The sequence below is a fragment of the Littorina saxatilis genome, linkage group LG2 (genome assembly GCF_037325665.1).
Source record: "Littorina saxatilis isolate snail1 linkage group LG2, US_GU_Lsax_2.0, whole genome shotgun sequence".
NCBI classification, from domain to species: Eukaryota; Metazoa; Mollusca; class Gastropoda; order Littorinimorpha; family Littorinidae; genus Littorina; species Littorina saxatilis.
In genome coordinates, this window is record NC_090246.1 from 59,365,410 (window position 1) to 59,378,911 (window position 13,502).

Consider the following 13,502-nt stretch of genomic DNA (forward strand, 5'->3'; position numbering starts at 1 on the left):
CCTACCGTCAGAACTGTCAACAAACCATTATAATGTTAATTAACTTTTAACCAATTCCTATATGTTGAGGTAACCCAAAAGTGTTACTAGTTTCATAAGTATTTATAATTAGTTAGAATATATGACAATGATGCAGTTATTCCCTGTATGACCAAGACTAAAGCTACATTATCTTTTTGGTTGCTGAAGGTCAAATTTATGCTAAACTCAGAATGGAAGTTAAATTTCACTTAATTCCCTTTAATATTAGAATGCAAAATTCCTAAATATGACAACTCTTCACTGTGCATACAGGTAAAAAGTGCAGCCTCAGTTGATACATTTGCAGACACATAATAAGATTTTCCGCCAACAGAGTAAAGAGATAGAAGTGTGAATGTTTTTAGAGAATGAACAGATCCCACGAAGATGAAAAATGACATGAGAATGAACAAGCAAAACAAATCTTGTCTGTTAATTACTTTTACTTTTAGTATGTTTCTGAACATAAATAAACTAATAAATGAATAAATATCTCAATAAATAAATAAATTAATTCTTTAATAAAGAAAATAAATAAAGAAAGAAATAAACAAGTACAAGAAGGGCAAAGCCCATACGACTCACATGCTTGACCTTGACCTTTACATAGCAATGACATCATACACTAAGAACTGCTTTCCACATTTTTCCTACCAAAATACATGTGACCTTGACCCAAGGTCAAGGTCATCCAAGGTCATGCAACACAAAGCTGTTAATTCAAGACATAGGAAGTACAATGGTGCTTATTGGCTCTTTCTACCATGAAATATGGTCACTTTTAGTGGTTCACTACCTTATTTTGGTCACATTTCATAAGGGTCAAAGTGACCTTGACCTTGATCATATGTGACCAAATGTGTCTCACGATGAAAGCATAACATGTGCCCCACATAATGTTTAAGTTTGAAACAGTTATCTTCCATAGTTCAGGGTCAAGGTCACTTCAAAATATGTATACAATCCAACTTTGAAGAGCTCCTGTGACCTTGACCTTGAAGCAAGGTAAACCAAACTGGTATCAAAAGATGGGGCTTACTTTGCCCTATATATCATATATAGGTGAGGTATTGAATCTCAAAAACTTCAGAGAAAATGGGAAAAATGTGAAAAATAGCTGATTTTTAGACAACATTTATGGCCCCTGCGACCTTGACCTTGAAGCAAGGTCAAGATGCTATGTATGTTTTTTGGGGCCTTGTCATCATACACCATCTTGCCAAATTTGGTACTGATAGACTGAATAGTGTCCAAGAAATATCCAACGTTAAAGTTTTCCGGACGGATGTCCGGACGGACGTCCGGACGGACGTCCGGACGGACGTCCGGACGACTCGGGTGAGTACATAGACTCACTTTTGCTTCGCATGTGAGTCAAAAATAAATACATAAATAAATAAATAAATAAATAAATAAATAAATAAATAAATAAATAAACAAGAAGAGCAAACGCTCGATCGAGTCACTTTCGCAGTTCTGAATATTATATGAGGCATCAGATGGACAGGAAGAAATTGCTATTCACAACACAATGAGTCACGTTCACATAAAATTTGAGCCCGGTCACTTTTATAGTTTCCGAGAAAAGCCCAACGTTAAGTTGTGTGTTGCCGAACAGAAAAGGCTAGTTATCTCCCTTGTTTTTCTGATAACGTTCGTAAAAGGCTACAGATGTAAATACTTTGATGTAAAGAATAATCCTACAAAGTTTCAATCACATCCGATGAACTTTGTCAAAGATATAAAATGTCTAATTTTTCCTTTGACGCTGACCTGTGACCTTGAAAAAGGTCAAAGGTCAACGAAACCATCGTTAAAGTGTAGAGGTCATTGGAGGTCACGACTAAACAAAATATGAGCCCGATCGCTTTGATAGTTTCCGAGAAAAGTCCAACGTTAAGGTGGTGTCTACGGACGGCCGGACGGCCGGCCGGACAGACTAACACTGACCGATTACATAGAGTCACTTTTTCTCAAGTGACTCAAAAAACCAAGCAAAATCTGCAAAGTGAGGAAGCTTATTTTTTTCTCTCTTAACCCTTACTGGCTAATGTCTGTTAAAATCAAGCATGTGTAATAACAAATAACAATGTAGATTGTAGCCAGTGTAATAAATACCATGATAGAGAAGAATATGTCATCAATGATGAGTACATGTATTCCTCTGCATGATGTCAGCATGAACATTTCATGTTTACATCTCATTTTCAAAATCCAGGATTTAAATAACAACTACTGAACTAGTTCTAGTGCCAAATACACATAATTTCAAATGCACACGCACACACACAAACAAACAGACCTAGACTTTAACCACCAACATCCCAGTTGTCTTAGGGTTTAGAATAGAGGCTTGCAATCCAGTTCTACAGATTATTTTCTGAGGATTCAAATGTAAACCCAGATATATGCATTTTATGAATGAGATGTTGATGAGAGAGGAAGCCAGAGGTTACCACAGTACACCAGATCAGCACATCCACCTGATCATAATTACAATTTTGTTACCTCTGCAAAATGTCAGTTACTGTGCACAAGAGCAGCCCAGAGACCGGTTTCAAAGAGGCGGCCATCCTTTTTCCCCTCACCCAAAATAAAAATGTTCATGAAACGAAAAACTTCTGTCGCAGATGAGAACCATTGTGAATATGTTTCCAAGGCTCTGACCAAAAACGATAAACAAATATAATTCCGAAAAACAAATGCTGGGTGAAAACTAAATAGCCTGAAAAAGCATTATGCCTTACATAGAGGGCAGCCTCTGTGTTTGAAAGAAGGTCACGAAAACCTGCTGTCAGTGTGAACAATCTCTCAGTAAGCTGGTTAGGTCGGAGCATCTAGCCACATATGTTTATCGCTGCAGCACAAACACATATATATCAGAAAGCAAGCAATGTTTGTGTCACTGTGTGCACTAACACTTCAATCACAAACATGATCAGAAGCATAAAACCTACTGGTGTGCAATTTCAAATCAACCTCATAAATGGTGATATATTGAACAGGCCTAATCAAAACTGGCAACAAATCGGACTGCATTCTGTCATGCAATTGCTTTGAAAATGAAATGTTCTGACAAATGCATACTGCAACGCAGCCTATTCATGGCCGGCTTCTGTTAATAAAACAAACTGCTTCAAAAATAATCTCTGTGCAGAGACAGATGCACACTGTAGCAGCCCTGAAAACTCTGGCTCAGGGTGACAGCAGATTTTGCGTTATGATAATGGAACAACATATCGCGTGCAGAACCATGAAAAGCAAAGCTGACCCACTACTTACCTTCAGCAGTCGCTGGGGATGTTGTGGATTGTCCAAGTCATCATCTGAAAACATACACCGATATCCATGCAACACAAAATAAACATAAAACGAGAGGGAGATAAAATTCATTCATCCAAGTCAAAAAGAGAGGGAGATAAGAAACCAAGGAAACCTACAGATATGATTTGACAATACATTACCAATATACCTTCAGTATCTTGATGTCATACTCATAGATCTGTAAGTTATACATTTTTTAACTTCATTTTTTGCCAAGGATAGATACCTTTCTACATCAGTAATGGTTTCTCTGCAGTTGCTCTTCTGCCATATGACTAAGAGTGTACACTGTGTCTTAGAACATATCTACATCTACATTTTCGCCACACACACACTCTCTCTCTCTCTCTCTCTCTGAGTCTGACACACACGTACACAGCAATAAAATCAAAATGGTAAACCGTTCTCCAGTGTTCCCAGCGGTCCCACAATCCACAACATTTACACTTACCCTGAGCAGCCGTATCCTGCTGCAGGGAGCCCTTACCCTCTCGGTGCCAGTCCTCTCTCTCCGGCGACAGATGGTCTATGTCTCCCTTGCTGTGCGTGCTGGAACTCGACTGGCTGTCTGACCGATGGTGACACTGAGCTTTTTGCCTTGCTGCTCTCGACTAGTAAATGAAAAATTGATTATTATTCCAAGCTTTTCATAAAAAACAAGAAGGTCAAAGCCCATACGACTCACATGCTTGACCTTGACTAAACCTAGCAATGACATCATACACTAAGAACTGCTTTACACATTTTTCCTACGAAAATAATGTGACCTTGACCCAAGGTCAAGGTCATCCAAGGTCATGCAACACAAAGCTGTTAATTCAAGACATAGGAAGTACAATGGTGCTTATTGGCTCTTTCTACCATGAGATATGGTCACTTTTAGTGGTTCACTACCTTATTTTGGTCACATTTCATAAGGGTCAAAGTGACCTTGACCTTGATCATATCTGACCAAATGTGTCTCATGATGAAAGCATAACATGTGCCCCACATAATTTTTAAGTTTGAAACAGTTATCTTCCATAGTTCAGGGTCAAGGTCACTTCAAAATATGTATACAATCCAACTTTGAAGAGCTCCTGTGACCTTGACCTTGAAGCAAGGTAAACCAAACTGGTATCAAAAGATGGGGCTTACTTTGCCCTATATATCATATATAGGTGAGGTATTGAATCTCAAAAACTTCAGAGAAAATGGGAAAAATGGGAAAAATAGCTGTTTTTTAGACAACATTTATGGCCCCTGCGACCTTGACCTTGAAGCAAGGTCAAGATGCTATGTATGTTTTTTGGGGCCTTGTCATCATACACCATCTTGCCAAATTTGGTACTGATAGACTGAATAGTGTCCAAGAAATATCCAACGTTAAAGTTTTCCGGCCGGCCGGACGGACGGACGACTCGGGTGAGTACATAGACTCACTTTTGCTTCGCATGTGAGTCAAAAATGTGTTTACTAATGGGTTGTATAATCTTAATTAAAAATTGTATGAAAAATTCAGTCACAAAACAGCTCCCAAGAATCAACCAAGAATTAACACTAACAGTATCTTCACACAGCGGCTTTGTGCTACCCAAGGAATTCAGAAGCATGTCATTGTCGAGTAAGTCCAGAATGAAACTGCACACACTATTTTGATTTAGAATCTTCAAAAAATGTTTAGTATTGTTACCATCGAAAAAGCCAGCATTACTTGAGTACTTCTCTGTAGACAAAGAAAAGTAAAAAGAAACATATGATATTTATAATAAAACTTGTCAACAAACAAACAAGGAAAATACTGGACAACAGTTTCAAGCAAAGTATACCGAAGCTACTTTTCAAAGAAAACAAGAATCGAGAGTGACTAACTTATCAGCTCTGGAGTGTTCAGTCTACAGCTTTGCTATTAATTTTAATGTATTTATCTAACCTGAAGTGTGAACTGAAGTGGAGACAAATCCACAATGTTCTCTCCTCCATTAGGTGTAGGCGTTGAGATGATCTCGATATCAGAAGAAGTTGTGGTTTCAATTTCATCGTTGGACTCATGGCCGCTGTAGATACTCTTTTCAAACTCTGAATCCCCTTTGGAACCGTCAGACTTCTCCTCTGAGTGATTGTCACTACCAGAGTCCTCGTGCCTGGACTCGTTGGAGGCATCCTCCATCCCCATGGCATCCTCAATCATGCACTTGACAAAGGAAGCACTGGGAGAGCTGGCGGCCCCAAGATCAATGAGGCTTGATTCTCCCATCCAGTGCTGGCTTTCATCTGCTTCTTCACTCCCAGCCTTGTCACCTGCTGTTTCTTCAAAGAGTTGTTGACTGCGGTCAATGACAGTTTCCGCACTGCTGTCCAAACGGCTGGTCTCTGAGGAGTCGTTGCTGCTGACCGTGGCTGTTGAGTCCAAGGGAGGGCTGCAGACTGGTGAAGCCTGCTCTTCTTGCAGTGACAACACATCCACAGGAGAAGATATTCTTACAATTTCACTTTCTGAAACGGCATGACTGTGATCCAAAGGGTTGAAGAGACCCGCGTCTGGCCACGTGACTTCCTCCTCTTGTGTCACATTGTTGTCATCTGTGGACATGGAGAGAAGAACTGGTTCAGAGGACACGCTGCTGACAGATGCTGCCTGCACGTCTTCACTGACCGAGATCTGGGTGAAACTGGCCTCCCTGCTTATTAATGTTTCTGAACTGGACGCACTAGTAGCAGTTTCATAGCTCTCCATCGTCTCTCTGCTGCTGGAGTCTTTCGGGAACGTTTCAAAAGCCTCCTCCAAGGAAGTGGATGTTTGGCTGACGTTTGAGTCGGCCACTACAGGAGCATTACTTTGGGAGTCCCAACCCTGTGATGCATCCAGATCTGTCGGTATGGGTTCCCTCGCAGTGCCAAAATGATCTGCACTTGAACTCAACACGGGTTCAGCAGATTCACCACTATCTGCTTTCTCACAATCTTCTTCCACAAGTACTTCAGGTATACTGGAATCAGCAGATTCTGCACCACCACCACCTAACCCTTCAGCATTATTACCCGCAGTTAGTCCTGATTCTGCTTCAGTCAATCTTAAAGTCACATCCTCCTCGCCTGCTGTTAACATTGGATCTTCTCTTTCACTTATCTCTACGTCAGTGTCTGCAGCAGGAACATGGTCAAACAATCGTTCTTGTTCCACAGGAGATGGCTCCCTTGATTCTGGTTCAGCAGGAACTGTTTCTCTCTTCACATCTCCCACACTGGTGTCTGTACCACCTTCATCAGCTGTTAACTCGGGGCTCAGTCTTGACCCCCCTACACTTTCTTCTTTCTCTTTTGATTTTTCCCCTTGTGGAGACGACTCTGTTTTCACAGCCCTTGAATCTTCCTCTTCTGATACAGACGTTGTGTTTTGCTTACTATCACCTGTATGCAGATCAAGCTTGCGAGAAGCTGATGGCTTTGCGGTACGCCCTTTGGAGACAGAGGTCAGCCGAGCAGCATCGGTCTTTGAGCTAGAGTCATCCTTAGTGCCCGAAGCAACACCCCAAGAAGATGGGCTCCCTGAGGTGTCGGCTTCCTTAGCATCACTGTCTCCTGGTGTTTTGGGCGTCATCCAGGAGCTCCAAGAGTTCCACGAGTTGCTTTCCGTTTCATCCTGTGAAGCAGCAGCTTCTGGGCTGCCGGTACTGGGAGCTGCACAGCAGACAGGTAAATCGTAAATACTTTACCAACAAGAAGAAACACTTAACTCACATGCACACTATGTAAGCATGAGAAAGTAACATTTGACTGTGTGAAGTAGAATGTACAGTGAAACACACTTGAGGTAAGCTCATAGTTCCAGACAAATAGCTAGCACGCTTGATATTTTCAACTTAAAGAAGACTTTAAGTTTTACTCCAATTCAAGGTTCAGCTGCAGATCCATAACACTTCATGAAAGTCTTAATGTTACTGGCAAAGGACTCTTTTTGTTAGATAATTCAAATGAGCATTATTCACATTTCTCACTGGCATTTTTAGATAATTTTTTTCCAAAAGAAGAATTCTTTTTCGTAAAATTCGCACCAGCTGAACATCACTTGCACAACTTTATCAAAGTTTTTCAGTCACACAAAAATCCATAACAAGGTAACATTTAAATGTTCAAGTGTTTTTTTTAATGTGTTTTTTTTAGGTTTCTCCTGAAGAATGAAATGTCAGGTATAACATTATTTTGCACACAGATTAGTGAACTGACCTGCTGCTGGCTTGGTAGATTTTTCTGCAGCACCTTTTCCTTTGCCTCCTTCTTCACCTTGGATGTCTAGAACTTTATCAATCTGCTCCTGGGCAGTCTTGAATGCCTGCACACAAACATGCGGTGAATCAGGTAAACAAAATAATATTAATGTGGATACAGTTTCACTCAAGTTATTCACCGTATGTTAAAAACCGTAACGTAAGTTACCGTAACTTAATCTATAGTTTTTTTCTAGTAGACAACTAAAGTTGGAAAAAAGGTGGTGAAAAAGGATGACCAAAAACAGCACCCATAAACGAGACATATGAGGAATCTGAAACATGCCTGTCTGTCTTACAGTCATTCTCCTTAAAAATCAATCTGACATTTTGAAATGGACATGCTGAGTACTATATGGGGCAACACAAATGTTGTTAATGCAAAGTCCCCTCTTTCATCCTGACTTTGTGAGTACAGACAAGTTATAAAAAAGGCATATATATATTGTATGCCTTGGTAGTGGTACACTGGGGGCGGGGGGGGGGGGGGGGGGGGGGGGGGGGGGGGCCTGGGTAGCTCAGGTGGTAGAGCACTGGACTTGTGATCGAAAGGTCGCTGGTTCAAATCCGGGCCGGGACGGACACAGGTTAACTTTATGTGCAGACCCAGAGACGGTATCCATCTCCCACCCCCGTGTCACCACAGTGGCACGTAAAAGACCTTGGTCATTCTGCCATAAATGCAGATGGCTGATACCACCTAAACACGCATACACTTGTGTATCTCATCTAAAGTCGGGTTAAAACCCAGGAACATGCCCCTAATGGCTTTGCCGTGAGGGCGTAAGACTTGAATTTCTCTCTTCTCTCGTGGTACACTGGAGATTGAAGGACCTTTAGCATGGTAGTTAGTACAAGTTAGCACAGCAGCGCTGGCAGTTTCATAACTCTGTAAAAAAAACAACAACACCACACTGCATCAATGATCGAACTAATATTTTTGGAAGGTTAGTTCATTTATTCTACTTTGACTAGTTTGAGACAATTAATTAACACACATATGAATAGAACAGTGTTTTTCCAAGCCAGCTGGGACCACTAAAAGCTGCCTGCTGAGCTTTGGCTTTGGCATTGCTAATAGTAATACTAGTACTAGCAGCTGACTTCATAATAATCGCAAGACTGACTTCAGGGCTGTACCAGAGGGCACATTAGGTTATCATATTTATAAACTACTGTTCCCGAACAATTACGCCTTCCTGAAATGTTTCAGGGAGAAAGAATCTAACTTATATTAAGCATGTGAAGCACTGACCTTTGAAAGGCTAAACGCTTTGGGGTCCCACCAGCTCATAGTGCTCTCATCCCCCTGTCACTGCTCCTTTAGTCCTTGGTTCACTTTGTCTTGGTTTCTGCACATATTAAAAATAATACAGTGTGTCATTAGTAATTTACCAACTGATAGTGATACAACTCAGCTTTAGCAAGTAATTCGCTCGATTTACTGATGTACAACAATTAAAAAAACTATCAGCATCCCTAATTACACATTAACATGCTTCCATTTGAAACTTCGAGGTCTTCATCGGGGATTGACGCCCGACAAAAGCTAATTGAAGCCCGACGGAGCGAAGCATGTTACTGTTATTGTAATTCAATCTGACGACGATCTCTTTCCTGCTTTCATGCGGTTGTAAACAGACAGAATTGGTTCTGTTCTGTTCACACACTACTTTCAGTCCACCTACCTGCAAGGGTCAAGTCCCAAGAAATATGTCTCTGTATTCCTATCGTATCACTCTGCTCCTGTTTTGTTTTCTTTCACACACATTTTCCCTTCTTTTTTGACGGGTTTCTAGACAGCAAACTCTAAAACAAATTCTTTTCACCACAAAAGCGATCTTTGGAATTGGCTGACGTAGTCCTGAAGAATTCATGCATCAACTTACGTCACGTATTCGACGTCATCACTTCGCATACCTTATGGTCTCGGTATTTCGTTGGCCTTCATATTTCCTACTTGTAAAATGACCCTCAAAGCTAACCGAGACTAGTTGAGGCTGTATCAATGCGCCTCGCCAGCAGGTTGTTAATGGATTCTTTAGCGAGTGGCTATCGACAATTACCGTACTTTCCGGGTGACAAGGCGCTTCGTTGTACAAGACGCACCCCCTTCTTTTAAAAAAAAATTGTAATCCAGTCACCCATTGGACGCAGGGGGCCGATAGGGCGCACCAAAATTGAAAAAGTATACCGGTAACAAACCCTGGAAGAATGAAAATAAGCTGCACATCAAAGGAAGAATACAGAGTGGAAATATGTGAGAGGTGGTTCCCCTGTCATATCTGAGAGAGGAAACGCTTCCTGCACCGGGGTCAGTGACCGAGTTTAACAGACTGGAAATGTGTGTGCTCTGTGTGTGCGGCCAGATCAAAGGCAGGTCAATTGTGATAGCTGGGTGGCCTTGTTTATAGACACGACCTTCTTCCCAGGGGTCAATGACCCAGTTTTTGCCATGAGAGGTGGTTCCCCTGTCATATCCTGCACCGGGGTCAGTGACCGGTCAGTGACCGAGTTTAACAGAGTGGAAATATCTGTGTGTGCGGCCAGATCAAAGGCAGGTCTATTGTGATAGCTGGGTGGCTTGAGAGCTCGAGGAAACTTGGCCAGGGCAGTACCTAGTAGCTGAAACATGCATTATCACAAGTTGTTTGACTGGTACTCAGGCGGTCTCTTTGATTTCTTTTCGTATTTCATACACGGATTAGACGCTTGGTTATACAAGACGCAGGGGTCGAACTCGAGGAAAAAAGTCGCGCCTTATGACCCGGAAAGTACGGTAGTCACCGGTAATTTTTTATGAGTTGGGGCATTCTGACCAATCACAGGATCTGTTTCATTAAAACGCAATCTTGATTGAATTACAATTAATATTAGTATCAATAACTCACTATTTAGTAACGCACTGGTAATACGCACTCAGAGTACATACACTGATACAGGGGTCAGAATCTTGTATACACTCCGGCGTTAATTTCCGGTTGCGAAGCGAATTTGCCATTCGACACCACTTTGCGATAGGAACGCGCAGAGCAGTTGATTATATATGTACAAAGAAACAAAAACAATCTGATGTTGCACGGCCTTCGCTGTAACGTAGATTACATTCTCGGGGTGTACTTAAAAGACCAGACACTGAACTGCATCAACACTCGGAGCGTCATTCGACGCCATTTTGCGAAGGAACGCTTCACTTTTGATTCATGGTATCAAAGTACGCTGGGAACAAACACAGACAAAAACAAACACACACACACCAAACTGATGCTTCACGGCAGTTTATTGTCGGAGTTTGGAACACACTTGGAGTGTGTATCGACCTAGAAACGTTGGTTTCTATGTGAATGTACATTATTTTCCAACCCTCGACACTCCGAAAAAGAGATAGCGAAAGTCTATATGTCATTGTCAGACAGATTTTTCGTTGGCTACTTCCTAACGACTTGTTAGGGGGCATTTCATTGGCTGCAGATTTAATAATAATAATAATGCATAATATTTATATAGCGCATGTATTCAGGGTTTAACCCTGCTCAAAGTGCTGTACAATCAAAATACTACGACAACATAACATTATTTTACGTGCAATCACACACATATCAATGAATAACACATTGGTCATTGCTCTATAAAACACAAACACACACACGCCCTACATAAAACAAATTGCACAATATAATACATTAGCATAGAGCTTATCATTGTGGGAGTGTTTACAGACCCATCGTATAGCTTTTGCCATTTACTATTTAGTAATGTACGCCTTGCAAACTACGTTCAGTATTCAACATTGAAAGACTGTCAGCACGGTACTGGGCCGTCTCTACCATATCGTGAAACATGGGGAATGCTTATTTGTGCTAAGTTTATGATATGACTGAATAAACCAAACCTGTGAGTGTGATCTTCTAGATCATTAGATCATACACTACAGCCACAACAGTTTACATACATGTCCAAACACTCTCTTTCCATAAGACTTAGCCGATGTCAGAAAACCACTTTGCCATAATAGGTAGATCTACACACCTTGAATTTGTCAAAGAATCTACAACTAGCATTACCTAAGTAACCTATAAATCACACGCACTTTCGATGCTAACTTAGATGAGGCTGGTAGACTGACACCGCGACAACGAACACATCGAGTAAGATCACATGGCGGCCATGTTTGTTGACGTTTCCTTCTCGCGAAGATTGTAAAATATGTATTTGTACACATTCTAGGCAGGGTTTGGTAGCTGACAATTTCTTTGTAGAAATACATGTGTGACAGTTACAAAAGAAAAGAAAGAACATTCTGTGGTACGTATAGGTCATAGCATTACTTGGTTTTTATATAATATTGTTATATTTCTCCCGTTCGAACAGCGGCTCCGGTGGCACAATCGGTTAGCGCGCCGTACTTATAGACAGTACCTCCACCGCCCTTGCGGCGGTCAGAGGAATGCGGAGGTTGTGAGTTCGATCCTCACCCGGAGCAGCAAATTTTTATTTTATTTTTACACTATTTTACATTTTGTTCATGTAGAATAGCACGAGTTCCTCATAATTCTGAGATCAAAAACAAAATTAATGCAAGTTTTCTTACTGAATGATACTATGCATGAAATTTGAAATAGAACCTTCACATTTTTGTTTTTACTCGTGATTCAACTACCGTATTTGCTGGTGCGCATTGACCCCCCCCTTTTTTTTGTCGTTGTTGTTGTTGTTGTTGTTGTTGTTGATGTTGTTGCATGCTGTAGCATTTGCCTCATTTGTCTCATTTGGTTTCGGTCAAAAGCAGTCATTGCCACAGCTTACAAATGAAACAATCAGTCTAAGAAACCACCAAGCCTGCGACCAACCAAGTAAAAGAGTATCCTTTTGGAAGATAAATGCTGCATAGCACAACCCAAAGGTGCCTTCCTTTTTGTGTAAGATCTTCTCGTGAATCATTTAGATACGTCCAGCAGGGGCGGGGGGGGGGGGGGGGGGTTACAACCTGGGGTCCAGGGGTAGACCCCTTGTGGGGTACAGGGGCAAGGCCCCGTTGGGGTTCGCCCCCCAGAAGCTGAAGAGTTTTAGCTATTTTATGAACAATTTATGGCTCATCCTTGATTTTAAACATGATCAACTGGTGTCAGCAGCCACTCATTATTTCTTTTAAAGTTAGTATTAAATCTTTTTTTTGACAGCCGGGGGAGGGTGGGGGGGTTCTGGAACCCCTGTAACCCCCCCCCCAATTCGCCCCATGTGCAGGCATGATAGGATTTAATAACTTGACCTAAGAACATATCCTCCCCTTTTACTACATCGCACTCGCAGAGGCTTTTGCTTAATTAGTCTTGGAAATAAAATCAATGTCAATTGCTAAATCGGTGAAATCAATTCACCCGGCCATGACCCCCCCTCCCCCCCACTCCTGCCCCCCCCCCCAATTCACCCGGCCATGATCCCCCCCCCCCCACTCCTGCCCCCAACCTCCCCCCCCCCCCCCCCCCCCCCCCGCGTAACATGGAAACCAGAGGATGTGACATAGACTTGAATACTAACATTAAAAAAAAAAGAAATAGGGAAAAAAGTAAATACTGTATACTATGTTTTTAGTTGAATATCAATATTAGTAAGAATCAAAAAACAAGAAAGGTAGGTTGTTGGAACGTTTGTTATTGACAAAACAATACATTCACAGATATTTCGACCCAACGGTCTAATAACTTTTTTTTCTTTTTTTTTAATAATGTTGGAACGTTGGCAGTCTCTTTGTTGTTGGATTTATATTTTATCAATATTATTATTTAACTGGAACATTTAATGGAAAAAAACCACATAATTAGTTCTAGTTGCCATTTAATATACGTTATAAGTATTCAAAGGATTGAGAACGCATGTTACAAATTAATACCCAGCTCTGGAGAATAACCC

The 13,502-nt window shown here is 41.2% G+C and overlaps 1 protein-coding gene and 1 non-coding gene across 8 annotated transcripts in view; one reads left to right on the forward strand and one right to left on the reverse strand.

The window, feature by feature from the left end:
• LOC138959387 (TATA element modulatory factor-like) overlaps positions 1-11,772 on the reverse strand; it is a 35,638-nt gene extending 23,866 nt beyond the window's left edge. For 2 of the 7 annotated variants that reach the window (XM_070330844.1, XM_070330842.1), the window contains exons 1-6: positions 11,683-11,772; positions 8,848-8,944; positions 7,552-7,657; positions 5,258-7,005; positions 3,833-3,956; positions 3,304-3,347 (exon numbers count right to left, since the gene is read on the reverse strand). In XM_070330844.1, coding sequence (XP_070186945.1) covers positions 3,304-3,347; positions 3,833-3,956; positions 5,258-7,005; positions 7,552-7,657; positions 8,848-8,886 — 2,061 coding nt within the window. In that variant the 5' untranslated portion in view covers positions 8,887-8,944; positions 11,683-11,772. Of the gene's footprint in view, positions 1-3,303; positions 3,348-3,796; positions 3,957-5,257; positions 7,006-7,551; positions 7,658-8,847; positions 8,945-11,621 lie in introns of all 7 variants that reach the window. The other 5 variants (XM_070330841.1, XM_070330837.1, XM_070330839.1 and 2 more) reach the window with 4 other exon arrangements.
• A 193-nt stretch (positions 11,773-11,965) lies between these two features.
• Trnai-uau (transfer RNA isoleucine (anticodon UAU)) lies at positions 11,966-12,075 on the forward strand. The gene is made up of 2 exons: positions 11,966-12,003; positions 12,040-12,075. It is a non-coding gene; the product is annotated as a tRNA-Ile (tRNA).
• The last annotated feature ends 1,427 nt before the right edge of the window (positions 12,076-13,502 follow it).